Below are 27,841 nucleotides of genomic sequence, written 5' to 3' on the forward strand. Positions count from 1 at the left end.
AGAGTTTTTGCTTTGGAAAGCACTCCATTCGAATTTCCATACTTTAGAACGCGCCTTAAATACAATACTTTCCAGATTAAATTTGTGCATGTAGCAAGTCTCCCAGAAGAAAGGCTTTGCAACAAAGACTGTAGTCTTAGGGCTTTGCAGTAAAGTTCAAGTCTTACGTACGGCAGAAATATTCGTAATGGTTCAAAATGCAGTTCGAAGTAATCTTTCGCAGACCTCATATGGAGGAGAAGGCAGCCAGCGGGGGACTTTCAGCTATATATCTTACGTAACAAACAAATATATTAACAATATGTTTGTTATCTAAGACAATAAGTAGATTAACAATCGGTTAAGTCTTACATATCTATTTTTTTTTCGCCCTTCTCCAATAAGACAAAGTACGCTAATTTTAAATTCAGTTTCTGAACCATTCAAAACCGAATTCAGTTGCAAATGCCGTGTTGTTTATTATTATTGAATTTATATCATTGCTAATTTACATCATTGATGAATTAACTGATGAATTTCCTTACTCAGGGCACTGTCCAAAAATTTGTGGACGATTTCTTGACGACTATCCTGACTGCCAATGAATGCCTTCCACCTGCCGTCAAGTGGTTATTTGATCTTCTAGACGAGGCTGCAGCAACGCATGCCATTCTTGATCCTGAGGTAGCACATGCGTGGAAGAGCAACAGGTAAAGTGTTTGTTAAAAAATCAAAGTTCAAGCTTTTTTAGTCATGTTTATTTTGCTTATTATATGTTAATGAATTTAAATCCAGTGTGAGAATTATTAATTATTAAGTATAGCAGTTTGTCTAATCCAAATTTATAGCATTGGTCATATAGCAATTTTTCATTCTAGCACTCTAATACAATTACAAAATGTCAATCATAATGATATTTGAGAAACACCAGTGATTAGCATTTTTCTGCAAAAACTTGCGAAGTAACTTGCGGAATCTTCCACCATCAACAGGCTAGGAACTTCAGTGATAATTCACAAATAAACAAGGCACTGTAGAACGGAGATAATTAGTGTACAACAAAATATTGTTACTGCAATTCACAGATTTACTGTTTAGGAAAAAAAAAAAAAACTGTCGCTAAGTGCAGAGCGTAAACTAAACCAAACGTTTAAGCTAAAAGAATTTAAATACTCTAGGGCCTCATGCTCTTAAACGACTAGCTCTCACGTACTCAATACTACCGCTTAAGAAATTATTAAGTCATTCACCGAATTTTCCACAGCAAACTCAGCAACTCAGACTGTATACGAGGCGACCGGAAGCTGGTTGGATCGCTAGCTAAACAGTGTTGCCAGCGTAAGCCTGCTAAATGAGCTATGCGCGGTGTTTCAACTCTTCCTAATCTGCATTCTGTTAAAGGCAAACGGAAGCATAGGATAGAAAAGAAAGTAATTAATATGAAAATCACTAATTACTTAAAATCATGCAAAAGATCAGATCGCTAGATAAACAACAACTCAGTGTTACTAGCAAAAGCTAGCTGAATAATATCTACACGTGGTATCTGAACTCTTACTGATGTACATTCTAGTGAAGGCTAACGGAAGTACATAAAGGAGGGAAAACAATTTAACTTGGAAATGATTGTTTTTTAAATAAAATCACACAAAGGTACAGATTTCTGTATTTTATTTAATTTCTGATTACGTAATTTTTTTAAAGTGTAATAAATGCTAATTGTTTAGGCCAACATTTATCAAAGACTCCTCGAACATAGCTAGGAATTCTACAAAAGTGCTGATAAATTCGCCGTTGGTATGCAATAAGAAAGTGTATGATGGGGAATATGTAAATATATGACAAATCATATATATATATATATATATCAGGGCGAGGGAGGTATCGGGATTTCGGGAAACTTCCTGGTGCACCGGTTCCTGGGATAATTCTGAAAGAGTAATTTTCCACCCGTATGATTTTATAAAATGTTATAAAAGTAGCGGTACCTTTATTTGGGGGTGGCTGGATTGCTGGCTGCCCTCGTTTGTGGAGATACGGGGCCCCTTCTTTTGAACTATGGGGACACTCGTGTCCAGGTGGGCTGAAGAGAGCCTCCAATTCTTACAAGTCAGCGACTCTTCGCTAAGCTTAAGAACTTCATTCATATGGGTGCCCTGGTAACCTTAATGAGGATTACTTTGTTTGCGACATTGAATTTCCTAGAGGTGTCGGGACCTTTACTTATTTATCACTGGATACCTTTGTGTCTTGGCGAATAATGTCCAGCTGGAGGAAAATTTCCTGCATCTGTACGCAAGCAGCGAACGTTTGCCGGAATTAAGACCTTCATGTGGGTTTCCCGGTAATGAGGGTTACTTTCTTCAGAACAATGAACTTCCTAGAGATGTCGGCACTTTTGCACATTTACCACAGGTTACCTTTATGTCTTGGCGAGTGTTCAACTTGAGAAAAATTTCTGGCACCTTTATGTAAGTTGCCCTTCAGATTAGACGAACCCCATCCGCTTCTGTGTATAATACCTGTATGATTCATTGACAGATGTATATTAATATTTTGTTGTTGTGTTGTGACTTATCTCATTTGCCTGACTGTAACATCAGAACAAGCCCATGAACTTCATTGAGGTTAGGAGAGCAAGATTACGCCCGTCTTTGGCAAGAGCCTTGAACATCTTACAGGTGACAGTGCGACTTCGCTCAGTTCCCCCCCCCCCAGTTTTGATGGAGAGCATCTTGGGGGGGGTTCTCAGTTTGTCTGGAATTCTAGCACCTTATCAAAGGTTCTGCAAAGTTTAAAAGCTTAATGTTAAGCGTTCATGAATTTGTCGTCTTATTACAATCTTATTCAGTTGGGAATTCAGTAGTTTCTTATCCACTTCGTTTTAAAGAGAAATTACTAAATCTTAAATTGATCGTAATTTACTGATTTGAAAAACTTGCACTTGGCATTTTTCTGAAAATATATATATATATGAAGTATATCAGTTTCCTTTTTTTTTTATATTACAGCCTACCATTACGTTTCTGGGTGAATTTCATCAAAAACCCAGATTTTGTTCTGGATATCCAGAAGACCCCGGTGGTAGATTCTTGCCTCTCAGTTATAGCCCAGACATTGATGGATGCTTGTTCTACCTCGGAGCACAGGCTCGGCAAGGTAAGTTGTAGTTTGAACATTACTCCCGTCAAATCTCCGCTTATATGTGCTACAGAAATGTTTGCAGCACACATATACGTTAAATTTTATTTACAGGACATCATTAAGAACTGCTTAGCCATGAATAATGTTGTTTTCTTACATTTTAGGATTCTCCCTCCAACAAGCTACTGTTTGCTAAGGATATTCCAACGTACCGCAAGATGGTGAATCGGTTCTACCAAGATGTGGCAGCCATGCCACCCGTTACAGACCAGGAGATGTGCGTTGCTATGCAGGCGCTATCTCTGGTACGTACCTTTATTTTAGCTTTGTTTTATATCCTATCTGAGTAAGATTTTAGATTTAGGGATCTTTCTCTAAAAATATGTGTATTGTGAAACTTTGATGCCGAGCATCAAGCTTTTGTATAATTTTTTAAATTAGCGCCATTTTTAATGTAAATTATTTTTATCCATAAGAGAGCAGTAAAAAATTAACATTAGGAGACTGTTTCGGCTCAACAGATTCAATTTATTTTAAAGGAATTGCTGCCTATCTTGCTGATGAAATAGGTTTCAACCTTCTTTGCATGATTGTCATATTGGAACCAATGTCTTTTAGGGATGTCGTCAGATACTAGGTGAATGAAATAAATAATGTCCTGGTAATAAATAATGCCTGAAGTAATGCCCTGAATTTTTGAACTAGATCTCTTATTTGAGGGTATTCAGCATCTGCTTCATAACCTAAGCAGTATGTAGGTTCAGTGTCTTGCAATAGGATGACCTTTTAAGGTTATAATCACACAAGGAATGCCAGTAATATGATAGTCGTAAGTTCTAAGTATTATAATAGCATTTACAATGCGATTTATGTGGAGATTTAGGGCCTAAACTACAGCAAACACGAGTCAGTAAATTATGCTTATTTGATAGCGGTTAACTTTTTAGGCGAATTTTATCTCCCGCTGAGCTGAGTGTCCCATACCGCGCAGATACTATACATTTACAAACATCAATGCCTTTTCAGAGATTCGAACCCGGGCCCTTCGGTACGGCAACCAGCGTCGCTAACCACTGTCCCGGCTGGGCGGCAGACTCAGTTTATTTTTATTATCAGCCGTTTAACTATTACCAATTTTCTTGAAAGTAGACTACAGCGCATGAATATACACGTTTTATTACTTTTTAAGTATATCTTTGTTATTTTTATACAGGAATAATATTTTTAAGGTTCCGTGTAATGTGAAAATAGTTCCCCCCCCCCCAAGATACAGTAGTTATCGTGTAAATAATATTCATTTCATATTTTTGCAGTCTCATCTTGGGGAATTCGACATCGTGAGTGCCTTGCGTGAACTATATGTGTATGCTGCCAAGTATAATGAACAGGTATGTATTGTAATTTATTTGTTACATAAAATACTAAGGTTAAATTAAATAAATTTGACAGAAATTATTATTATTTTCTTTTTCCATTTTCTATTGTTTGAAGCAATTGGTTTAGTTGTTTCAGCAGATCACTTTAAATCATCAATAATTTTTTAAAAAAAAGAAAAAATTAAAAAGTTACGAAACAAGGAAAATATTATTTCTTTTTAAAACGTTGGTTTAATGCATTGAAACGTGACCTATGGAAGCTTTTTTAAACTGGAATGTGACTGTCAACCGTTTCCTTTTAAAATTGCATTCATGTGTTTTGGTCAGCTCAACATACGCAGAATTCGTATGGCCTTTGATTTGGATTAGGATTGGATTATTCAGTTATGGCAAAGCACACGAGGGCTATCTGCCTAAAGGGAGGGATGCCTTTCGTGGAGGACTTTCTAAGGGAAACTGGCTCGTATACACGTTACACATGGGGAAAACCACGAAAACGCCCATGCAGCCAGCCCGTTCGCGGGATTCGAACCTCAGACCGAACTACCAGTGTTCAGTGTCTTTACCGCTCGGCCGCTGGTGGGCTCCGTATGGCCTTTGAAGTTATCAGATTAATTATCAGAAATTATCAGAGTGGTCCAGAATTCGTTTTAAGCAACTTGATCAGATCATAATAACTATTCGTAGGAAGAAAAATGGTCTGAAGTTATGATACTTCAAATTCACGCTGAACTAAGATGTTTGAGATTTATACATGCTTCACTGACAAAGAACGGATGTCAAAATTTGGATTTAATTATCTTTAATTTCTCATATATTGAGAAATCTTAAATTAAATATCTCATTACTGTGCAGTCATCGCAAAAACGTTACCATAAATGTTTTCTTTTTCATAATGATTAAAAAGTTATGAGGTATTTCAGCCGCTTTTCTTAGCCATGCCTTCGTGGTGTAGTGGTCAGTACGCTCGGCGCTTAATCGAGAGGTCCGTAGTTCGCGTCCCGGCGAGGACTTTGCTCATTTTTCATCTGTCCTCCATAAAAAAATACCTAATGTATCTACAGTGGCGCCCGAACTAAAAGGGTGGTGGATGATTATTCTCCACCACCAGGATTTGGCGAGTGTGTCCCCTAATCCCCAGTCGCCCTTTAGAAGAGGGATTATATAAGGTTTTTCTCCCTCATTCTTAGCATGCCTTTGTGGTGTAGTGGTCAGCACGCTCGGCGCGTATTCGAGAGGTTCGTAGTTCGAGTCCCTGCGAGGGTATTGCTCTTTTTTCATTTCTCCTGCATCAAAAATACCTAATGTCTCTTCAAAGTTATTAATCATGCTTTGAAAATAAAAATAAAAAAAAGTATTAATGCATTATTATAAAGATAACGAATAACGAAGAATGTAACTGGTTTCAATAGGAATGTAATGTGCTGTTTCAATGAATAAGCATTCATTTCTATGATACACGGACAGTTATCTAGGAATTTAAATATCTTGGCATGCGAAGAACACAGATAGATATAATAGTATTAATTTAACACAGATAGATATAATACGAGTAGTATTAATTTGCGTTCTTCAATAATATAATCTGGTCAGCTGTCAAGTTAGAGCCGAGAGTTTTGTCTAGAACTACATAAGCCAATTTACATAAGCTATTCTTGTTCGAATAGGAACAGAATTAGCGTACTAAATCTCGAAAAGGATAGATAATATTTCATTTTTCATAAATATTTTAATTGCCAAATATTTCAGCATTTAAATGAAGGAACTTTGGCCATTCAAATAGCTCTAATCCCCCTTTGAAATATTATCAAAACTGATAAGTGTCTCCTGCATTATTCTAACTGCTATATTTCTTAATGAGTGAAAAGTTTAATGCCGGGCTGTATTTGATATCGGGCGGGTCTCAACTAACGATGGTAATATCTGTCTTTTTGCGTCAATGCTAATTCCATTTGTGGTAACGATTAGGTGGCAGTGATGTGTATTAATGACTCATTAATTGATTTAATGTATTCCTCCTCTTTCCAAATCGTTGACTTTATTCGCGACAAGTGCCAGTGGCAACAATCGGTGATGCATCAAACTACCAAATGACATTCCTGCGACAAAATGAGTAAGTCATTCATCAGTGAGGTCTGGTGCAAAATTATCCAGCCGCTGGATTTACATTTATTCCCGGTGAATTCATCTTCTTTAAATATGAACTCTCGCTTGTTGTTGCAATTACTCGACTAACATGTCGGGTTAAACATGTCCAGTACGTTTTTCTAGTAAATTCATTTCATGTAAAAGTGATATATAGTTATATAATGCGTCTTTAATTTCGTAAGCTAGTTATATTATATTTGTAGAGGGATGAATTGTGAGGAATATATTGTTGGTCTCTTACTATTTTAACTGATCGCACGATTCTAACTGGTATTCTGCCAGATTGACTCGTCCAACAGTAGCGTCAAGAGGAAACCCATGGCTGAAATGTAACGTAGGAAGATAGGACAAGATTTTAATCGATTTGACAATGTTCTTTAAGTTTCCTTTTTATGACGATTTTTTAAAATAATAATTATAAAAGAGTAATGTTCCTTAAGAAAAAAGTAATATTAAAAAAAATCTCTGGAGCTTTCGGCTTTTATATTACGCTCAAAGGGGCGTTTCTTTCATTTACACATACATGCATGTTTCGAGAGCATTTGGATTAACGCCCCTTTGGGCTAAAAATATTTAAAAGCAGCATAGCTTTAGAATTTCCGATAGACAGTCTCGTTCGCTGGAGGTAAAGATATTTTATTCCGTATCGTGTGTTGCCACTGTTCGCTTTGAAATCATTGATTTTTTAACACTTTCCGGCACGCTACCTTTTAAAGTTGGAATTTTGATTAAAAAAAAAAGTAGGCAGTCTAATTAGGCCTAAAGGAGTACACAAGTAAAATTTTGTGAAGATAGCACTTATCGTTTAATTCTGTGGGTGTGCCCAAAGTGGCACACTGATTGAATAGAGCTTCGAAAAGAGTGCTGAAACGAGCTACGTTGTCAATGAACTGACCGATGAGATGCGGAGAAACAAAGCGTACAGACTCTCAGTTGTCTTAGATTATCGGTGAGCCCGATCTGGGCACACCTAGGGTTCGCCGTTTCATTTTAGGCAAGATTTCAAGGTAAAAATTTTAAAAAATATATAGAATAAGGAGATTATAGCATACAGCCAAAAAAATAACATAGAAATTTCTTCTCAAACAATTCCTTTTATTCCCTAAAAAAAATCTGGAAGATTTCTTTGAAAAATGAGGGTCTTAAAAAACTAAGCATGGCTAAAATATATGGACTGGTTTTGTTGAGCTGCCATCTACTATAAATAAAGAAGGTTCAGAGTAACCTATAGTAACCTGTAAATCCTTTTTCATTCAAATTTTTGTGCGTACAGAGGGAAATTTTTAGGTGTGTCGAGACCGGACACACTGTGCCGCAAAGTGTTAATCAAAAATTCGTTAAAGTTTAAGAATATAGCTTCCAGGGGCCCATATCCGAGTGGAGTGGACTACAATTATTTAGTATTTGGTGGCTGTAGGTACTGTTGTTTTTTTACAGTGTGAAAAACATACATGTTGTTGTTGCTTATCACTTGTCTGACATAGTCAACCCAAGCCCACGAAATTCCTCGTGGCAAGGACCGCAAGATTACGCCTGACGTTGGCAACAGCCTTGAGCACCTAACAGGTGACAGTACGAATTAGCTCAGTTCCACCCCCCCCTCATTTTGATGGAGAGCAGCCCTTGGGGACAGGGTCCGAGGGTCTTCCAACCCGTCTCCTCTTTCACCAAACCACACGAAAGGACTTTCGGCTCGCTGCATATTTAGAGTGCCACCATGCCGCGCCGACACTATACGCCTTACTATAAGCCTTATCCGGGATTCGAACCCAGGCCCTTCTGTACGGCAGTCAGCGACGCTAACCACTGTACCGGTTGGGCAGCTCGAGAAATATACATACAGTCATGCAGATTTTTCACTGTTTAATTTCTTTAAATGTAATACATGGCGATAATATTTGGTGGCAACGATTTGAAAAGTGATACATCCGTGTATAGTACAGTAAGACCCCGCTTAACGCGGGGGATACGTTCCATCGAAGTAGAGCGCAATGCGAAACAGCGCTAAGCGAGGCTATCTTAACATGTAAATAATGGGGTTAGGGGAAGACGGATAAAAAATGGTTAGGCATTAAATTTAATAATGTTTTTTTTAATAAAAATAAAATCAAACATTTATTTCTTACAAAAATAAAAACAATATAAACGCATATACTTTAAAAAAAATAAATAAAATTCTCAGTCAGATCATTCAGTCTATTCTGGGTTTCCAATTTTCTGCCTTTTTGTGAAGAAGGCATTATGATAGATTGGCTTAATGGCACATTGCGTTCAATTTCGTCGTCAATCCATATAGACAGTCGTTTTTCCATTTCCTCTATAATGTTATTTCTAGAACGGGTAATTCTAGACGTAGTTGCAGTTGCCGATGACAGTATTTTTTCTTTATTCTTAAGAATTGTCCTTATTGTTGAAGTTGCCAAAATCAGTGCAGCACTAGTTTGAGATTGACGTTCACCAGAATCTAATCTTCTAATCACTTGCATTTGAGTTTCCAGTGAAATGCTCTTTCTGGTTGCTTTCTTTTCTTGTTTTTTATTATCACCCATGATAAAAACTAAAGATCATAATATTTGTCACTATATTAATCGTTTTAGTATTATGCAAATTTAAACTTACAATAATGTCAACAAATGTTTCAAATGATAAAAATACGTCCACCAAGCAAGAAACACAACTACACTGTTTCGGATATGTTATTTGGAAACCTAGTGCTGCGCACAATTTCGGATAATCCCCGGGTTGAAATAAAAGAGCGCTAAACCGAAACAGCGTTAAGCGGGGTCTTACTGTAATTCGACGCAAAATGCCATTTCGGGACTAATAGCCCTTCTGGGATAACGGACTTCTGGCCTTAAAAGTAATGCTTTTAAAAAAAAATCTAAAAATTTTTTTTAAGTAATATTTAAAAAAAAGTCATGTTTTTCTGGCCTTAAAAGTAATGCTTTTTAAAAAAAATCTAAAATTTTTTTTAAGTAATATTTAAAAAAAGTCATGTTTTTCTGAAGTAGTATTTATAAAAAAGAAAAACTGCTTAAAAATAATATTTATAAAATAGTACAATTTCTTATATTTATAAAAGAAAGTAACTTTTCTTAAAAGTAATATTTGTAAAAAAGTAAAATTTCTTAAACGTAATATTTATGAAAAAAAACTACAATTTCTTAAAAGTAATACTTGTAAGAAAGTAGAATTTTTTTAAAATAATATCTATAAAAAGTCCTTCCGACACGAATTGCAGATGTTCCACTTTCTTTCCCAAGTAAATAGTCCGAATCGGGCATATGTATTTGTGGTATTAGTCGTATAACCCACGTGCACAATTTTAGTTCTTCATTTTCTGTGTTTACTCTGTTAATTGCGGTAATCAGCTTATATTAATCTTTCTTGCTTGATGGAAATGATTGTTTTCAGTTTTCTTAAGACCTTGACTGCCATGTGCATGATCCATCATTCACAGCGGCTTTACTTTTCAGAGCCGTGTGCATCGAATGTCATTTACAAATTTTATATTGTTTGTAGCCGTGTGATGTCATCGGTGCTTTACGAGCACACAGATTTGTACGGTTAAAATTATTTCAACGGCCTAAGAAAGTTGCTGCGTAGTTTTCCGGCTTTTATAAGCTTTTTTCCATAAATTGTGATATGATTTTAATATATATTTTGCTACTGTAATTTTTAAATAATTATTAATTTAAAATAATTATTTGGGAGTAAAACTAGGTACTAAACTTATTTTAAGGATAAATGTGAAAAGAAAACACTAGAATTAAAAAATGGCCCAACAGAGTATTTTTTTACAGAGTACCATTTTGCTGTGACAGTCAACCTGTTAATAGAAAAATTACTCAAAAATCTAAACAGTGTCTTAAATAGTTTAGATATTTTATAACCTATTAATTTTAAAACTAAACAGTGTCTTAAATAGTTTAGATATTTTATAACCTATTAATTTTAATACTAAACAGTGTCTTAAATAGTTTAGATATTTTATAACCTATTAATTTTAAAATAATGTATTATACGTTAGTATACAGTGGATACTCTATAAGATGACCGCCTACAATTCTAAATAATTTTCTTTTTCTGTTGAAGTAGCTATCTTAGACATGTGGCATCTAAAAACGGTATTTGTTTATGGTCACAAAAATACGGAATACTTTCAGTGTTGGTTGTCTGAGATAGATTCATTGGAAAAATTCTTGCTAGAATGCTTTTTCCTGCTGAATGCTTTTTCCTGAATTCTCGTTTCCTGCTAGAATGTTTTTCCTATATTATTCATTATATTAGCCACCAGGAATGAGAAAGCAGAGAACGAGGCGGCATACGTGTACGGTCTGATATTATCAAACCTATATAACCAGTCGGGTTTCTAGTCAAGCGGTTCGAGAGGGTTTGATGTGTATTAAAATATATAAATGTAATTAGTATTTTGAGGGCATTATAAACACTGATGTAAATTAAGATAAAATCACACTTTGAATTTTTCTGCAGCCAAAATTATTCAAAAAACATCTTCCATTGGTGAATTAGATTTTCTGGAGGCGTTTCACATTCAAAAAATATCTTTCTGTTCTAGTTAAAGACCCTAATCCATCTTTGCCTTTAGCCCTTATGGAAATTGTTTTAGGTCTTATTTCATCAGTAGATGGCGCCAGTAGCTTAACTCCTGTCCAGCCATTCTTATCTTATCTAATTATTATAGTTTCTCGTTCATTTGCGCTTTGACAGCTGAGGATGATGGTTCGGTAAAACCATCGAAACTAGTCCTGTGAAAATTTGCAAATGTAACGCTGATTTTTTGTTGTTTGACTTCTAAATTTATACTGATGCAAATGTTTTCTCCTACAGGTCCTGGAAGCTTTGGAAATGGATCCTTATTGTCAAAAATTGCACTTAGCAGACAAACTGGAGACGGTGGCTTGCACTTTGGAAGGAGAAGAGACATCCGTTTGTTAGACAAAAAATTCAAACGCTGCTGGTCAGCGAGAATCTACCCCTCCTCCACTAGACTGTGGAAGTGCCATTCCCCATCCCAAATGTATGGCCTCGTCTCCTGTGCCCTGGAACAGGCTTTTTCCTAACAGACGAGGGACTGGATCCTCAGGGAACCTGTTGGCAAAACGGGACGTCATGAAAAATGCACCGCTTTTTCCTCAGCAGGATAGAAACTGAAGTTTCTTCGAGGATCTATGTTATGTAAATAAAACAAATTTAGTCATCGTTGTAAATATGCGACTGCTGTAGTGTTTCAAATCATGAGTCGATTGCTGTTCGCCGAGTGAGTCGCTTATAGCAAGTGAACTTCAAGAAAGAAGAAATGTTTGATAATTTATCCTACGTGAGACAGTTTCCTTTTTTAATGTTTGCACATAGGTATATTTTTTGGATGACTTAAAAAAAGTAAACAAACAAGAAAAGAACATTCATCCACAAGCATTTTTCGATGCAGAGCTTCAGAATCCGATGTATTTGTGAGTCGAATGCGCGAGATTCTCCATTAATTCCTCGAGATATGTGTTTCCGCCTGATTTCGGACCGCGATATCATGGACTTGGAAAAGAGATTAAGACGCGTCATGATCTGGGCGCTCGAGACAGAGCTTGAAGATGCTGAGGCGGCGCCGTCTTCGGACTTCGTCGTCCAACCTGTTTGTTGAGGATTTAAATATATATAAATACATATAGTATAATTATATACCAGCGAGTGTTTTTTGTGGGCCAGCGGGTTCGGACTGAATCACTGACATAGATCTGTACGATTTTTGTTAGATGTGTGACTGTTGCAAACATGTGTTCTTTGTGTTTTCCATACCCAGTTATTTGTCTTTGTATATTTAAATGAATTATCTATTTGTATCTCTATGTTTACAATGTGTATGAAATGTATGAAGTGAGCCTATTCTGGTATATTCGTTAATATTTGTATATTTATGTTCCTACAAGCAAATTGTAATTCAGTTACTTTGTTGAAAGGAGATATATTTTATGAGAGATTATGTTTACAAATGAACTGCGAGGGAAGAATCTCGTCTTTACAAATGAATCTCTTATAGATTAAGTTTACAAATGAACTGCAAAGGAAGAATCTCGTCTTTATAAATGAATCTCTTATAGATTAAAGTTTACAAATGAACTGCAAGGGAAGAATCTTGTATTTACACATGAATCTTCTTATACATTAAGTTTACACATGAACTGTGAGGAGAGAATTCTCTTGTTGCTTCCAACATTTAAAAAAAGAAATCATAAGAACTTTGGGAAAGCTATCCCACGTGTACTTGGTGTCAAACCAACGTTGTCGGGTTTCGTTTCGTATGCGAAGTATTGTTCCCCGATATATTCCACAAGATGGATCACTTTCTTAAAATGAATTTTGACGTAGGGTATTAATTTAAAAATAATTTGTAATTATTTTTATACATTGGAATCGTAAGGGAAAATAACTTGTATAAATTTTCAGACTTGAAAACTTACGCATAACTTACGCCCAAAGCTATGGAAAAGTCTGATTCTTAAATTCGTTCTCCGAAAGAAATTATCGATAATTCCCGTGGATTTGCTTTTATAATCGATGATTCATAATCTATTTATTTAAACGGTTTTAAGCTGTTTTATAAATCAAATTGCATTGTAGAAGGCCAAGAAGTGCTATTAAAAATGTGAATGTTTATTGCGTGCGCGAACTTGTAAGTAAAATGATCCTGGTGACAATTAATTGTGCCATTTCATCTGAAATTCGCACAACGAAACCCGACAATGTTTATCAACAATCAGTGCTATAAATGTCATTTTACTACCTATTAAGATACGAATTATAATTCAGCAGAAAAACGCTTCATTCTTCTGAATCGATATCTTGCCCAAGTGATGCTAATTCTTTAAGAAAGAAGATCTTTCCAGTATGATCTGCATGGGTAAAGATTATCAATCGAGTCAAAAAGAGACCAAGGGTAGATGACATGCATGTCCGAACCCGCCCCCAGTACCCGGACGACGACCGTTCGCACTCGTCAGCGGAATGGAAGCGTCCGTCTCCTCCAGTTGTGTATCTTCTCCGTCGTCTCCCCTCCGGTCGCAATGGGGGGAATCCAAAAACCTCCCGCGTGCCATCCGCCCCTGTGTCATACACGCTGCCTGTGATACTTTCTCGTCATAACAGTGGCTAGTTAAAACCAATAGTCGTGAGCTTCGTCTCCAGTGCCAGTCGCGCTTCGAAAAATATGGATTCTCTTAGGCTGTGATATCTTCTTCCCCGGAAACAGAGGACGACTGTCACTGTTACTCCTCCGCCACGTCGCCCGAGGGATGCGCGAAGTATTTTTTATACCAGAGACGAAACTTGTAGCCATTGTACCGAACGAATAAACAATATTACACTTTCTTATTGTTATCTTATTTCATTGTTGTTCGTGTTACTTTTCTGTACTCAATAATAACCATATGTACCACATTTTAAATTATCCACATCGTAACACATTTTCATATTAAGGAATTAGCCATCATGCATATAGGTACTAAAAAGAAATTATAAAGATATTTTCAACTAAAATCGAAGTAGATGGTCTCTCAGGCACCGATCAGACGGTGGTATAATTGTCATAATTGGTTTAAGCCGAACTTCGTTGCTAGGTCATGAAAACTGGTTTAGGCATAAAATTCGAAGTTTTCAGCTTTATGCCGACTTAGTTTATAAGAGCCGGCCAATCAGGGCGAACGCACCAAACTTATTGAGAGGAAAAGCTGCAGACACAATCCACGTATGCGCAAATTTAGCTTCTCTTGTTGGTTAGAGCTCAGACCCTGTCTCGCAAATATGAACGGGACTTGTGCCTTATGACTATGCCTCTGTGACATTTATACCATCGTCTGAAGAGCCTCAGTACGCAGATGGGGACTGGGCTGTCGGAACTGTTAATCGCATCTCCAATTCTCCTTCAATTTAGTTGACATAATACGCTTTTTAAACTGAATTCAGCTTGGTGGGCAGAATATTGAATACTTGGTGTATTTCGATAATAATTAAAAATAAAAACTTAGAAGGTTTCAGATTTTAACAGTCGTCTAAAAAGGTTTGTTAAGGTTTTCTACGCTCTTGCTAAGCACGCAGTTTATCAGCTAACCAACCTCTTTTTTTTTTTTTTTTTAGCTTTAATATCAAGCATCGTTTTCTTCGCACTTGTTCAATAACAAAAATTTTAAAAGCTGCATAGCAACAGATTTTAAAATTTCCGATACAGTGTTGGCATGCATTTTTGTACTTTTTTTTTCCAGTCTTTTCTCAGTTTATCATATCAATATTCAGTTTTCTTTGTAAGATGGGTAATAGAAATTTGTTTTTGTCTTTTTGAAATCACGTTCTTCGCATTTACGTCACATAAAATTCAATTCAACTGCAAAATCACAAAATATTTTGAAAACAACATGTCAGTGTTCAATTTTTCTTAGTAAGATGACCACACAAATTTTTTGGGGGTCTTTTTATAAACAGCACTTTTTTCGCACTTAGCCACATAAAAATCAACAACAAAATCACAAAGTATTTCGAAGCAGCATATCTTTAGAATTTAGAGTGTTAAGTGTTGTCATACATTTTTTTTTTATATTCACTGCGTTATTTCTTTAAAAATATGAATTTGGTGGCAACTTTCTTTTATTTGTGTTGCCGTATTTTTTTTATACCAGCTATATGATTTCTTTAAAAACAATACATAACGATAATTTTTGATGGCAACATCTTTTTATTTAATGAGTGATAGGGACAAATCGTGAGAATAGAAAATAACTCCGCTTCTAAAAATTTACATTTTGTGCAGGTGGAAGTTATAGAGATTAAAATTCACAATTTAATACAGAAAATGAAATGTGCTTTGAAAAACCGCTCTTAAGGTTAGAGTGATTTAATAAAGAAAATTATAATTTCGATAAATTTTACTTATATCTAATTGTATAAAGACAAGTAATATTAAATACATTCGAACATGGGAAGCATTTTTGCTTACTAATTGCTGTACAAAACTGCGGTAATAACTTAGCAAAAATATTCTGTAACACTTTTCCGTCTATATACTTAAACTCAGACAGATTCTGCAAAATTTTATTAATTTTTGTAAAATTAAATCTGAGTGGCAGCATCTATAAAGCCATAGCACAAAGAATTAGTTTTAAGTACAAGATTTTTCACCACGCTCATAGCAATTCAATATTTATTTTCCAAAAGGTTCATATAAAACTTAATGCTTAAGGTACGAGAATAAAATTTGCAGCAAAAAAAAATAAAACACTTTAACTGGATAAAGGTTGCCATGCCAATCACAGTGTAGAGTTCCTCACTTTGTAACTCTAAGTTAATATTGGAAGCGAAGAATCTTAAGAACAGATAAGCGAATAATCGCTTAAGTTCGGGCGACAAGAAAGAACAAGATATAAGGGTAACTGTAAGATTTAACAAAACTCTGCCTGGGAGTGTACAAACAAAGCCCTCACTTGGGCTTGAACTTAAGAAACTAAGAATTAAACTAAAAGTAAGATTAACTAAAGAAATATAGCCGAAGCTATCAAGATTCAAATCGAGTTGGCCCCTTAACTTATTTGACTACGAAGCTTAGCAACGGCCTGAGTACGGCCGAGCTTTGAGCTTAATAACAGCTTTGAGAGAAAGTGGCCAAAAGGGCAGACGCGCGTAAATCAGAAACTCTGATTCTCTCTGCCTCTGTAAGTAACATCGTGGTTTAAATACTGCTCCTCCTTATTAAATATTCAGCAAGATTCCAAAACTACATTCTGGAAGTAGTAAGTTGAAGTTAACTGAATTATATGACCGTCTTTATAACTGAAGCATAGATATATAGCTTTTATAATTTTGAAATATAAATTTGCTAATATCTTTTATACCTTTATTAAAACAAAAGAAAGAGTGAACATACCATATCGGTAGCTAAATTAGTTTAACTTAATTAGATTGGTTTTTATTTGGAAAAATACATTCGTCTATAATAGAACACAGATGGAGAGATGATTCAAAAACATATGACAAACCTAGTAGAAAGGGAAACACGCTAAAGTAAAATTTAAAATTACAGGAAAGAAAGTAACTTTAAATTGAACGCTGATTTTGAATATAATCAATCAAAATATAAACAAGTCTCAGTTTTTTCCCTTTTATTTATTTATTTATTTGCATATGTGATGAATTTATATCTATATAAAGAGATGAATAAATAAACGATGAAATACTGCAATAAATGATTAAATAAAAAGCAGTAGCAAAATAATAGGCAATTGGGGTATCGTGCAAAAGTGCTCTTTGATCTAAACCTGCTCTACATCCCACTATATTTGATCAAATTTATTAAAACATAAATAAATTAATTAACAAAAATGCTTAAAATAAGAGGAAAGAAAAGAAAACTTTTAAAGAATCTGCAAATTATTAGGTACCGATCACTTGTTTAAAATATGAAATATGTGAATAGGATTATGTGAAAAGGCTCTGTGATTACAAACAGCAAGTTTTTTTAAAAGTTGGATTTTTATAAATTTAATTTAGCATCAAGCTTCTTATCAAGTCGTAAAATCAAGTAGAACAGATATCTGCATCTTTATTACCTGCTTGCTGTATTATGAGAAATTAATACAATAAAAATCGGATTCTATTCTGCTATAATATTCTATTACTAGTATAATAATTATCAAAATGCTCTTTCTTTCTCTTATATATATAATTTTGTATGATCTTAAATTCTCTAGGTTCGAAAACAAGTTATTCTAATACTTGCGCAATAGCTGCAAAGTAAGATAATAATAATTTATTTACTAAAGAAATATTGATTATATTATTTCCTAATATTAATTTTAGTAGAAGTATCAAAAAAGTGTGAACCCATAGGTAGGAAGTTTAATTCCGAAAATTGTTTTAAAGTAACTTGAATGTAAATTGTTAAAAATGTTTTACGAGACTTGAAGTAAATCATGAATAACAAAATTTCAGTTGGGAAAAGAAATTAAATTAAAAGCAAGCAATTATTGCCATTGATCAGAAATTAGTAAACTTTTTAAGGGGAACAAACCAACTCCCGTTCAATTAACAATAATTAATAAATAAATACGAAGGTGTTTCGTCTTTTACTCAAGTAATAAGGCGATGCCAAACTGGCAAATTAAGTTAAGCGAAATATTTCCGTGAAGTGAAGGTATTTAGAACCAAAGTAGAGTACCAAAGAACTCATTCTTATTAAGCATTTTCGCTAATAGAATTTTGAGTTAAAAGCAATTTATGTAGTAAAATTGATAAACTTGAGTAATTGTCCCCCGACACCCTCGTTTTTATGCATTTTAATTCAAAACTATTTCTAAAAAATTAAACATTGGTAATCTTAATTGGAATTATGAAATAAAATACAAAGTAATTGAAAAAACATTAGAAAATTAAGAAATATAATGCATTCTTTGCAAAAACAAATCAAATAATAAAAATTGAAAATTAATATATATATAATAAGAAAAGGGAATGTACATGAACATATAAAAGGCCAGGAAAAGTATTAATTAACTTACGTTCTTTCTAGCGGGATGTGGGCAAAGTGTTTTCTTCGGCGTCTTACTCAGAAGGGTTGTGATACTTCTACTAAAATTAATATTAGGAGATAATATAATCAATATTTCTTTAGTATATATATATATATATATACACACAAAATAAGAAATTTAGAACCTATTTTACACAAAGACCCCCGATAAGTTCAGTACTAGTAAATTTCAAAATATCCTATAAATGTACAAAATAAGAATTAAAGAAATGTGAAATTAAAATCTAAAAAATATAAAAACTTGAAAATATATACCAAAACCAGAAAAATAAATAAAGAACAGGAACTCAGTTTTGAGATTTAATTGAATTCCTGTTCTTTATTTATTTTTGTAACGTATCTTATTTTAAACCTTATATTATTTCAAAAATGCGAAAAATATTCCCCGAAGAGATGAAAGACAATTTATTTCAAAAATATAAATAGCATCCATTTAAAACAATATTTAAAGAAGATATCAAATAAAAATTAAGAAGCAAATGAAATTAATTAAAAGTAACTAAACAAACATAATAAATAAATGAAAAATAAACCATAGAAGCAAATGAAGTAAAACTAACTAAAGAAACATAAAAATAAATAAAGGTATAAAAACAAATTAAATAAATGATAAAAAATAACACGCACACAGATAAACTGACAAGAGGACACAGTACAAACTCTTGCATAGCAGCTATCGTCTGCCAAAAAAATCGCCATTTATATGAATTGAATGTATAAAAAAATGTCTCTGTATTGGTAGGAACTTTTTCCCATCTTACAAATTTCCGGCTGCAGCATAATAAAAATTAAATATCTTTTGCGGAACAGATTTAATCCTATAATCGGGAAGGGGAATATTTCCTTTCATATTTCAGTGCAGATGCTACTACTGTTTTCTTTCATTCTTTATGGCAGATGTTAGGGGTTAGTCTCTAAAGTACTCGCATGAGTGAAACAAATCTCAAGTTCTAAGAGAATCAAATACACTCATTTAGCATACCATCAGACCAAACTCTCTCGACCTCTCCAAAACACCTCAATATACGTTTATATTTACAAAGTATGGAGCTGCAATGCAATCATAAAAGGTACGTTTTAGAATTTCCCCTTTTCAAAAATGCTATTGTCCTCTTATTATTTGCTTTGTGAATATTTTCCTTGTATTAGTATATTAGATGCAGAAATTATCCACTACGAAGAAGCATATGAATTTATAATCATTCAATAAAATATCTCTTTCATCCTTATATTCTCTTAGGAATATCTTCTCATATAATAAAGTAATTGTCACTTCCCATGCTCTTCTTAAAGACCTTAATAATAAAGGTGTTGATGTTATCTTTTCTCATGTACGTGGCCATACTGGCAATCTAGGAAATGAAAGGGCTGATTGGTTGGCAAAACAAGCTACACATGTTCAAGTAATTACTCCAATGATACTTCCCAAGTCATTTTACAAGAACAAAAGTAGGGATGATACAATACTCGAGTGGAATGGAATTCTACTACTGCCTCTTTGACTAAACTATATTTTCCTTCCATTCCTCACAGGCTGAATAATAAACACTTTTTCTGCAATTTTGAAGTTACTCAATTTCTAACTGGACATGGTAAATTCAATTCATATCTGAAAGACATGCAGTTCATGCAGTTTCGGGGGAGTGCAAAATGTCGAACATTTGTTGTTCTATTGTTCAAAGCTCAGGGAAGGACGAAAGGAACTCATTTCTAGGTTAAACTCTGTGAATATTACATTTCCTCTCCCTCTTCACGTATTTGCCCAACATAAAATGGCTTTCTCTTTCTTCTGTAAATTTATCTCTTACGTGTCATCTGTGAATTTGTAAGTTTATTTTATTTTGTGTTGTGTTGTTGTATTTGTTTGTTTGTTTGTTTTTTTTTTTTTTTTTTTTTTTTTTACTTATCTCTGTAAGATACTATGTGGTGCACAAGGATTTAAAATTTTCAATTAAAAAAAAAGATAATTAATTTTAGTGTACCACGTTAACTTCCGGAACCCTGTTGAAGTTTATTGTCATGCACTTGTAATGCTTATGGCTAAACCCAGATTCTGTGTATTGGCTCACATCCAGTTTTTGCATCCTTCAAAAATTTTTATTGAGGAGTCTAATTTTATCATAGGTCAATGGTAACATTTTCGGTAGAAAACACAAACTCATAAAAATAGTTATCCATTAAAAGCGAACTAATAAACTTGTTTATGTACGCACTAATGTACACTAATCGAATTAACGAATGTCGCTGCCTACGCGTCTAACTATGAATCTAACGACGTATCTAAATGCCACATCTAAATTTCTGCAAGCGGTGGTTCAGTTATAATTCTATGATCAAATATTCAATCTAATTTTAAAAGATTTATTAAATACTAAACAAGTTAATCTAATCTAGAATATAGATTCGAATCTAATGTTACATCTCATGAGCAGCGTTCTAGCTGCGTCATAACAAATCGAAAGTCAAGTTCTCACTGTTGCCATTCCGAGGTAGAGAAAAGTTTGTTTCTAATCAAACCGGAACTTCGGCAGAGTGAAAGTTTCTAGTCAAACCGGAACAAAAAGAAAGTTTTGTATAGTGGTAATATTTCATTCTAGTTTCAGAAACGATTTACATGTTAACATCAAATCATATCTTGCATTAATAAATCAAAGTTATATCCTATTGGATTAGACTGGATTTTCAATTTTTGCGAAGCCAACGGCAGTTATCTGATTAGCGTTTATCCCATAACACCCAAAGGATTTATTTATTGGAATAGAGTAGATTCATCTGTTTTAACTGTTAGCAACCTCACCGATTCCAAGTTAAAAAACTCCTGATTAATTGGATATATAGTTCTAGGACTTACCTGTTCATGCCATCTGTAGAAATTACAGCATGCAAAGTCCGTTGGTTATACTTTTTAATCTGTTGGCCACCTTAAATTAATAATATTGAAAATCGTACAGAATATTTAAAACTAAAACACATACACATGATCTCATATTTCAGAAAACAAAATTTTAAAAAAATTTAAAATTACAATATTTGTTATCACCCGAATGTCACAAATTTCTAAGTTTGTCGGCATGTCACTTCAAATGTGTGCCTTCTTAAAAGATTGTTACCTTAGTTTTAAATCTCTTGCTGTGCATGTGGTCTTCATCTTCTCCCTCACCTCTCATCATCTTTTTCCTTTCCCGTTATATGTCCGATTATTTCGAAGTCATCTTTAAATGATTAAGAATTGTCTTCATCAATCCACGCCGGCACCTCTTCTTCACTGGCTCTAATCTTCTCCGAACATGTAAGTAAATCCAAGATGTCTGACAGAGCACCGGAAGGGGAATTAAAGTTAAGAGAGTCTTGGCCACTCCATTCGTCATCTATGAACATGATCATAGGGCACAATTTACACGAACAGCGACTTAGTGTAATGTTCTATATACATCTTTTCAAACGAGAGTGGCGTTTTTCAATGTGAATTGTTTCTGAAAGTCAATACAACCTTCAAAGTTCGCACATCCACGCATAACAGGGATCGGTAGTTCATATTTATATTCTAGATAATTCTTTGGTTGGACTTATCCAACCTCGTTATGTTGAGGGACAGAAATATAACACAAATGTTTTCCGCATTTAAGTCAACATATTACATATTTTTAACCCATTACATAATTTTTATCTCCTAGGTCTAAATTTTGAATTTAAATTTATGCCCTCAAAATGTGCCGTAATTTTGATATTGGCGGTTACGTGGATGCAGATTACGGGGAATTTGACTCTATGAAAATTCTGTATTCTGTATTCTATTATTCTATAAAGCCAGGCATTCATGTTGTTAAAATTTAATCATCAGCATCATCTTTATATGAAACACATCGCAACTAACACTGCTTTTAAAGCTTTAAAATATATATTTAGAATTTTGAACTTATAAAAAATACATGAAATCTTCTCTAAGATAAATACTCACTGTTCCAGATAATTTTGGTCTTCTGTAGCGGTGGCTGTCTTAGAGAGGAAATGCTTAATACCGATGTTTTTAAATGTTCTGAAAAGTATTAGTCACTTGAGGACAAGCTTGCTACTAGAGGGTTCCATGTACTAACATTTATTATAAAAGTCAATGTACCAAAACGATTCAATTTTTTTTAAATACACACGATACATTTTCAAAGCATTAATAAAAAGCATTATGTGCTTACGTTTAATTTATCGATTTTGAAAATTTTTAAAAAAATGAAGTAACTTTTTAAAGAAATTTCGTATTTAATTCATTGTCATTTTTCGTATCTTTCTTGTCACAAATGCTTGTAAAAGAGAATATACGGAAGAAACAAAGACTTCAAAGGCATATTTATTTAGAGAAAAATTTCAATGCCTTCTTAACAGATGGCAGCATAATACATCTAATATATCTTGTGAAGGCAACCTATGAATTTTGTTATTTTAAATTTCACTGAGTCCTTACTAGATGGCAGCACAATACATTTATGAAAAGGAGCAATAGAAGAAAATTGATTTGAAAAGAAGGAATGTGAAACTACAATGGAGTGTGAAAGTAAATAATTAGGATTAATTTCTTCAGCGAAAGTTTTCACATGTGAGCAATAGATATCTGCACAAGTCGTTTAAATTAATTTTAAAGAATATGACAAAAGAACCATATAAGTTTATTATTTATCAATTATGTTTTAAGTTGATAGAACAAAGCATTTATTAAATAGAAAATTTTAATAAGCGCCTTGTGAAGAGAAATTCAAAAGAACGTGTTTAAAGAGATAGACCAAAACGATGAAAATGAATTTATTAGAAGAAAATTAATTTATTAGAAGAAAATTTCCATACGTATCCGAAAGATGGCAGCACAAGACATTTGATGTTAAATTAGAAAAAATGAAGAAACAAATTGTGTATAGCTAGCATTATTTAAAGATTCAATGTTTGTTAACTTACGCAAAGTGTTATTAAAGGAAAAAGAATAGAAAACCAGAGTGAAACTAGCAAAACTAATTGCAGTAGAACTCAAGTTTTCTGGAGAGCACTTGTTTTCCTTTCATGGCAAACGCGGCACTACCCGGAATTTTTGTCTAAACATTATATATTCAATCACTTTTTATCAGTATTTTGTATTTTATTTCAATATACAAATTACTTTAAATTATTCTAATGTACAAAAACGAAAAGTATATAGATTTTTCGTTTCTGAGAATAAGCTTTGCTTTCAGTGAAAGAAACTTGTGTTGCTAAATACCGAAAAAGAACTGTCAAAACATAACAATAATAATTTAACATAATAATACTAATAATTTTATCGCTTATTATGATATTTATTTTTACACTAAAGGTAGGCTCATATTTTACCTTTAGAGAATCTAATAATGAAATCAATTTCAATAATCTTTATTGAAGTAAGGTACAACCAATGAAAAAACAAAAAATTTCTTCAGCTTGCGTTATGGTAAAAGTAAACTTAGCTAATTAATAAAATATTTAAAGGTTACATAAATCAATAGCGTGAAAACTAAAAAATATTTTGTTTAAATCGAACGCATTAAAAACGAAAAAATAACTTTTTTAGTTATGATAATTTTCTCGATCATATGCAAGGGAATATAAAATCATTAGACTGCTAAGAATGACAGTTTCAAATCAAAACTAATTTAAATTTCTTCTTCTACATACGATTTCTAAACTATCAGTTTTATTGTTCCTTACAATTTTTTTAATGTCCTAATAAATTTCGTTCGCCTCATGTTTTTATTTATATAATGTATGATCTAAAACATTATGATTGGCAAAGAATTGCCAGATTTCAGCAAACTACATTAAGCATTCAAAAAAAAACATTTACTTGGAAAATTATTTCTTGATGTATGTTTTGCCATAAAGGTTAAAACTTTGCGATGATTAGTTTGATCGCTAAACAAAAATTTATGAAAAAAAATTAGCACTAAAAAAAATTCTACACTGAAGGCTGAAAATATTTCAGCAGAATATTATGTTTTCATCAAATATATATAGGCGCCGAAAATGTTTTATACAATCTGTTTATGAAAAGGCAATCAAATTATTTAGATCATTCAGACAAACGGACTGTAATCTTATTAAAGTATTTGAACTTTCTAGTTCCTCATTTGCTTGATAGATAGCAGCACAAGGCTGATTGCTTAGTTGATAAATTTGTGGCGCATAATCTCGAATGTTGCCATATGAATATTCAAGATGTATTCCAATATTTAAACAGGCAAAAACTCACTCATGATAAGCACTAAAAATACATAAAACTACATTAAAACTATTTCAGATAGAATGATAAAAACCAATATCTTTAAATACAAGAATCTATTAAATTTTTGTCCAATAGGCCATTCAAGAGTTACCTCAGAGTTATTGAATTACTTCTTACATTAAAATAAGGGCATTCTAATAAAATGTGACATATTCAAAAGAACAGAATTACATGCACAATAAACAAGCTGATTCTAAATTTTTAAAAGGTAACTACGTGTAATTCGGGAGTGGTCAGTTCTCAGAGGAATTAAAAGGACTTCTCAGCAGTTTCTATTAGCCTTCAAATATTCTTCTGTATGATTAATATTTCTCAGTATATTATGGAGTGGAATGTCCCATATCCCATGATTTAATCCCATTCTTGTGGGAAATTATCAAAGATATTTCTTCGTAACGCCATTCGCCGATTTAGCGATTTTATATCTAACTGATAATCAGAAAGTATCTTCAGTATCTAATTCTGAAAAGAGTTAGAAACAATAACTTAATTTTTAACTTTTTTTCAATTAACTTAGAAACTGTTTGATTAAATAACATATTTATAATTATAACATTATTTAGTCTAATGTTCGTTTAATCAGTATGTTTAGCTCAATCAGTGTTGTTGGGAATGGCATCACTAAGCCAACGAATCAAAAGCCAGATAGAGACTGACGTCATGGGACGCCAGTGGAAAACGAACAGTTCCGGTTTAGTTAGTTAAGCACGATGTTTGCATGATATGGCTAGATAGATATTGTAGCTAGATAAATATTTTATATTCTTTTAACTTGTCTTTATGTGTAAATAAAGCTTTTTGCTTAAGTTTAAATGAAGTACTCCATTTATGACAAGATAGCTGTTAATTCATCGGGTAGATGACTTACGAATCCCTTCTGAGCTAGCCATTGTTCGAACGTAACGCCTTACGTAACATAACAAGTGTTATAAACGCAAAATTACAATGGATGAGCTAAGCATTGATTTTGCAGTAATAGTGGAAATTTAATAAAAAATTATTTCCGAATGGTTTAGATAATACAAAAGAAACAAAGTACTTTTGAAAAAACTTGAAGGATTTCCATATTATTAAGTGAAAAAATTCGATTATTAGATTTGTAATATTGCAATTACATTTTGCAATATTTCATTAGTATTGAAAAGATAAACCTTTTGATATACTTTATGATATAAGTAAGTCATACAAAATATAAGTCATACAAAAGCTAAAAAGAATTCTTAAACTTTTTTTAATCCTATTTATCAAAGGCATTAAATTAAAAGCAAATTTCAAAAGCAAAACAAAATGGGAAATAAATAATAAAGAAGTATGTAACATAATTTTAGGGAAAAAATTGAATGCTTTCAATTAGACAGATTACGAATTAAATGCATTTTTATTATCAATCAATCCGATTCGTAAGAAACGAATACTCTTAAGAACTGCACTTATTTGCTTTCAAATAGCTTAGTTTGTTAATCCACAACGGGTAGATTCAATTCGAAAGATAAATATTTTACATTTTTCCGAATGGCAACAGACTCTAATCAAAAGTGAAACGATGCATTAATAATCAATTGAGTTAAAATCCCATTTCTAGACTAATAACCTCTTTAGGGCTAAAAAGGAGAGAGAATTTTTTAACTTTGGCATGAAATAGTGCTATTGAAAGCTTTATCTTTACAATACTAACGAAATATAAAAATTTACAAACACTGTGATAGTAACATCGTTTTGTAACATTCCAACGAATTTGTGATTAACAAACACAACGGTTTCAAAGCGAGCAATAACAAAACTGTAAGGGGGAAAAAAATTATTTACAGCGCGCGAGACTCTGTATCGGAAATTCTAAAGAAAAGCTCATTTTAAAATTATTTTGCGATATTGCTGTTGAATTGAATTTTATGGTTTAAGTGCAAAGAACTTTTAATAAGTAAAGATAACACAAAGGTTAAAAAAAAAAAAAAAAGTCCCTTTGGGCGTAATGTAAAATCTGAATTTCAGATTTTATTATTTTTAAATTTTTCAAATTTTGAAGTTTTAACTACACGTATAAATTTTTAACTGGTGATTTAAAAAGACTTTCATCTTAAAAAAAAAAAAAAAAAAAAGACCTCATAACAGAATCATTTTCTTTTTCGTCCATCTCATTTTAGCGCCCACCCCACACCAATTAAAAAAACAATCTTTACATTATTAGCAGTATGAAGATAGATCTCAAATTTAATTGTAATTTAATTTAATATACTTACTATATTTAATTTAAAATTGTTAAGTAGTGTGCTATGAGTAAAAATAATACAATTGTAATTATCAAAATCATTTTATTGAAATTAAATCTATGAACAAATTTTTTGCATTAGATTGCAAAAAAGAAAAATATTCTGCATGCAGTATTTTTAAAGCGAATAAATTATTATTTGACCTCTCGTATCAAGACAATAAAATGCAATTGTTTCAGTTTTGCAAACTGCATAAAACTTGTTCCAAAGTCCAGCAACTTTATTACAGAAAGAAAAATGCCCAATTTAACTGACAGATGGCAGCACAAGACGAAAAACTTTTATTCACGTTTGAAGTCTCGAATAAAATACAATTTTGCATTCATTTATTTAGCTAACATCAAAATAAATATCTCATAAGTTCATTTCAACATATTCTCTTCATAATAATACATTGATATATACATAACAATAATCTCTCTGCCGAAAATTATCTACATAAGCGAAAATTGCGCTTTTGGTTCCATTGCTCATAACGTCTAATTTACTTCGTTAGTCATACCATTCTCATGACCTCCCTTTCGACGAATCGTTTTCAGTTACTTGAGCTTTATTCAATGAGATGGACATCCAAAGCCTCGCGCTGGTACGCTTTTTAAAATTATTTTTTATTTGAATTTGACATTTCTAAATGTGATTGCTGTCAGAGGTATCACTGCGACTGTGTCTGGCTTTGTCTTCGAACAGTTCTGTGAGAAGTGCTTCTGTCCTAATACAGATAATTAAAATTCTTTGTAATGAGCCCCACACCCATTCCAACTTATCATCAGCATGAATATGTCGAGAATTCAACTCTTTTCACGAATTTTGTGTTCGTTGTTATACAGCTGGAGCCAGCTGCAGTTGCTCATGATGTTTGGACGATATTTCCTGTACTTCCTGGATATTTATTCATGTTTTTCAGTTTTCAGAAATTGAACGGAATATTGATGAAATAGAAGCCTCTGTCGAACAGATGCGAAAGAAGCACAACAAGATATTATGTTCCCCTTTCCATGATGAAGGTCAGTGTTTAACTGTTCTAACTCTAATTTAGTAACAACATTAATCGCCTACGAAAATG

General features: G+C 33.0%; 2 protein-coding genes across 8 annotated transcripts in view; both read left to right on the plus strand.

Annotated features, from left to right (window-relative positions):
- LOC118192366 (plexin-B-like) overlaps positions 1 to 14,030 on the plus strand; it is a 447,998-nt gene extending 433,968 nt beyond the window's left edge. For all 6 annotated transcript variants that reach the window (XM_085818164.1, XM_035363312.2, XM_035363314.2 and 3 more), the window contains 5 exons: positions 529 to 689; positions 2,991 to 3,138; positions 3,288 to 3,428; positions 4,437 to 4,511; positions 11,499 to 14,030. In XM_085818164.1, coding sequence (XP_085674290.1) covers positions 529 to 689; positions 2,991 to 3,138; positions 3,288 to 3,428; positions 4,437 to 4,511; positions 11,499 to 11,606 — 633 coding nt within the window. In that variant the 3' untranslated portion in view covers positions 11,607 to 14,030. The remainder of the gene's footprint in view (positions 1 to 528; positions 690 to 2,990; positions 3,139 to 3,287; positions 3,429 to 4,436; positions 4,512 to 11,498) is intronic.
- A 13,203-nt stretch (positions 14,031 to 27,233) lies between these two features.
- LOC118205227 (syntaxin-1A-like) overlaps positions 27,234 to 27,841 on the plus strand; it is an 83,454-nt gene continuing 82,846 nt past the window's right edge. The window contains exons 1-2 of one of the 2 annotated variants that reach the window (XR_015041449.1): positions 27,234 to 27,364; positions 27,683 to 27,782. Coding sequence is in view for 1 of the 2 variants with exons in the window: in XM_085817884.1 (XP_085674010.1) it covers positions 27,341 to 27,364; positions 27,683 to 27,782 (124 nt within the window). In the remaining variant the exon portion in view is untranslated. The remainder of the gene's footprint in view (positions 27,365 to 27,682; positions 27,783 to 27,841) is intronic. The other variant, XM_085817884.1, reaches the window with a different exon arrangement.

This window comes from Stegodyphus dumicola, chromosome 6 (assembly GCF_044657685.1).
Source record: "Stegodyphus dumicola isolate Sdum_Otavi_A_Nest chromosome 6, ASM4465768v1".
In the NCBI taxonomy this organism is placed as follows: Eukaryota; Metazoa; Arthropoda; class Arachnida; order Araneae; family Eresidae; genus Stegodyphus; species Stegodyphus dumicola.